At 53.3% G+C, this 950-nt stretch overlaps 1 protein-coding gene across 1 annotated transcript; it reads right to left on the bottom strand.

The window, feature by feature from the left end:
* Positions 1–295: 295 nt before the first annotated feature.
* On the bottom strand, positions 296–707 carry Pmar_PMAR008493 (hypothetical protein; the record flags this gene model as incomplete). The annotated part of the gene is made up of 1 exon (XM_002781054.1): positions 296–707. A coding segment is annotated over one exon (412 nt), but the record flags the coding sequence as incomplete, so codon positions are not given.
* Positions 708–950: the final 243 nt, after the last annotated feature.

Genomic DNA, 950 nt, shown 5'->3' with positions numbered 1-950 from the left:
TGATCTTCAGGCTTGCTGCCCACTTTCTGCCCCTATCTCGCTGTTTCTTCGCTTGGGTAGACCTCACGTGTGGCATTTCCCAAAGAAGAGTTTCTTTGTTAAGTGGGAACCAAACTGAACGACAGTCGTTCCGAGAACGACGTTTCCTCCGTCCCATTTATGGTGTTATGACCACTAGGAACGGCACTGACGCAACGCAACAGCCACCAGTTTTGACTACGTGATAATCAAACTTCGGAAAATGGCGGAAACTCAGCTTCAACAGTGTTGGATTGGCACCAAACCAATGCCGCAGCTATTGGTCCTTAGGGTTCTTCCTTGATGGTTCATCTTTCACCTGCCCAGTCCTAGGGCGTTTATCAGACCCAAAGCTACTGCCCTTCTCCCCACCTTGACCGTTCTGCCAATAAGGCTTAGATTGGGGGTCGCCGAAATGTTTACGATAACGGCAGTCCCTACCGAAGGGACAGGATTGGCGAGTGAAACGGCAAGTGTCAGCACCGAAGTGCATAGCGCTCCCTTGCCTACGTATACCCTTGCCCGAAGGTGGCCTGGGTATGCCAGATTGGCTCACCGCCGGTTTAGCCAAGGCTACAGCTATCAACTCGTGAGACTGATTGGATCTTAAATAGGTACCGAGGGCAGAGTCGCCTTGGAGAGAAGGGTCAGTGTCCCGCAGGCGGGTGACCCCTTGTGGCAAGGCCAGCCTGTAACCCTTATCACACTCGACTGCTGCCTCGAACGATCGTGACCTCGCTAACCAGAGCAACCGGCTCAGATAAGCAACCGTGCCTTCCTCAGCTTCGAGAAGATCTCGACCACGACGACACCACCACCACCACCATAGTTTTTGTTGGAACCGACGACTTCGCTGGCAGTACCGGGACTTTTGGTGGATGAGCTGGCAGACTTCGCATCGGCTACCTCCGTCATAGTGGTTGTTTCGGACT

The sequence above is a fragment of the Perkinsus marinus genome (assembly GCF_000006405.1).
Source record: "Perkinsus marinus ATCC 50983 genomic scaffold scf_1104296943644, whole genome shotgun sequence".
NCBI lineage: Eukaryota > Perkinsozoa > Perkinsida > Perkinsidae > Perkinsus > Perkinsus marinus.
This window is presented reverse-complemented; position numbering and strand designations above follow the sequence as displayed.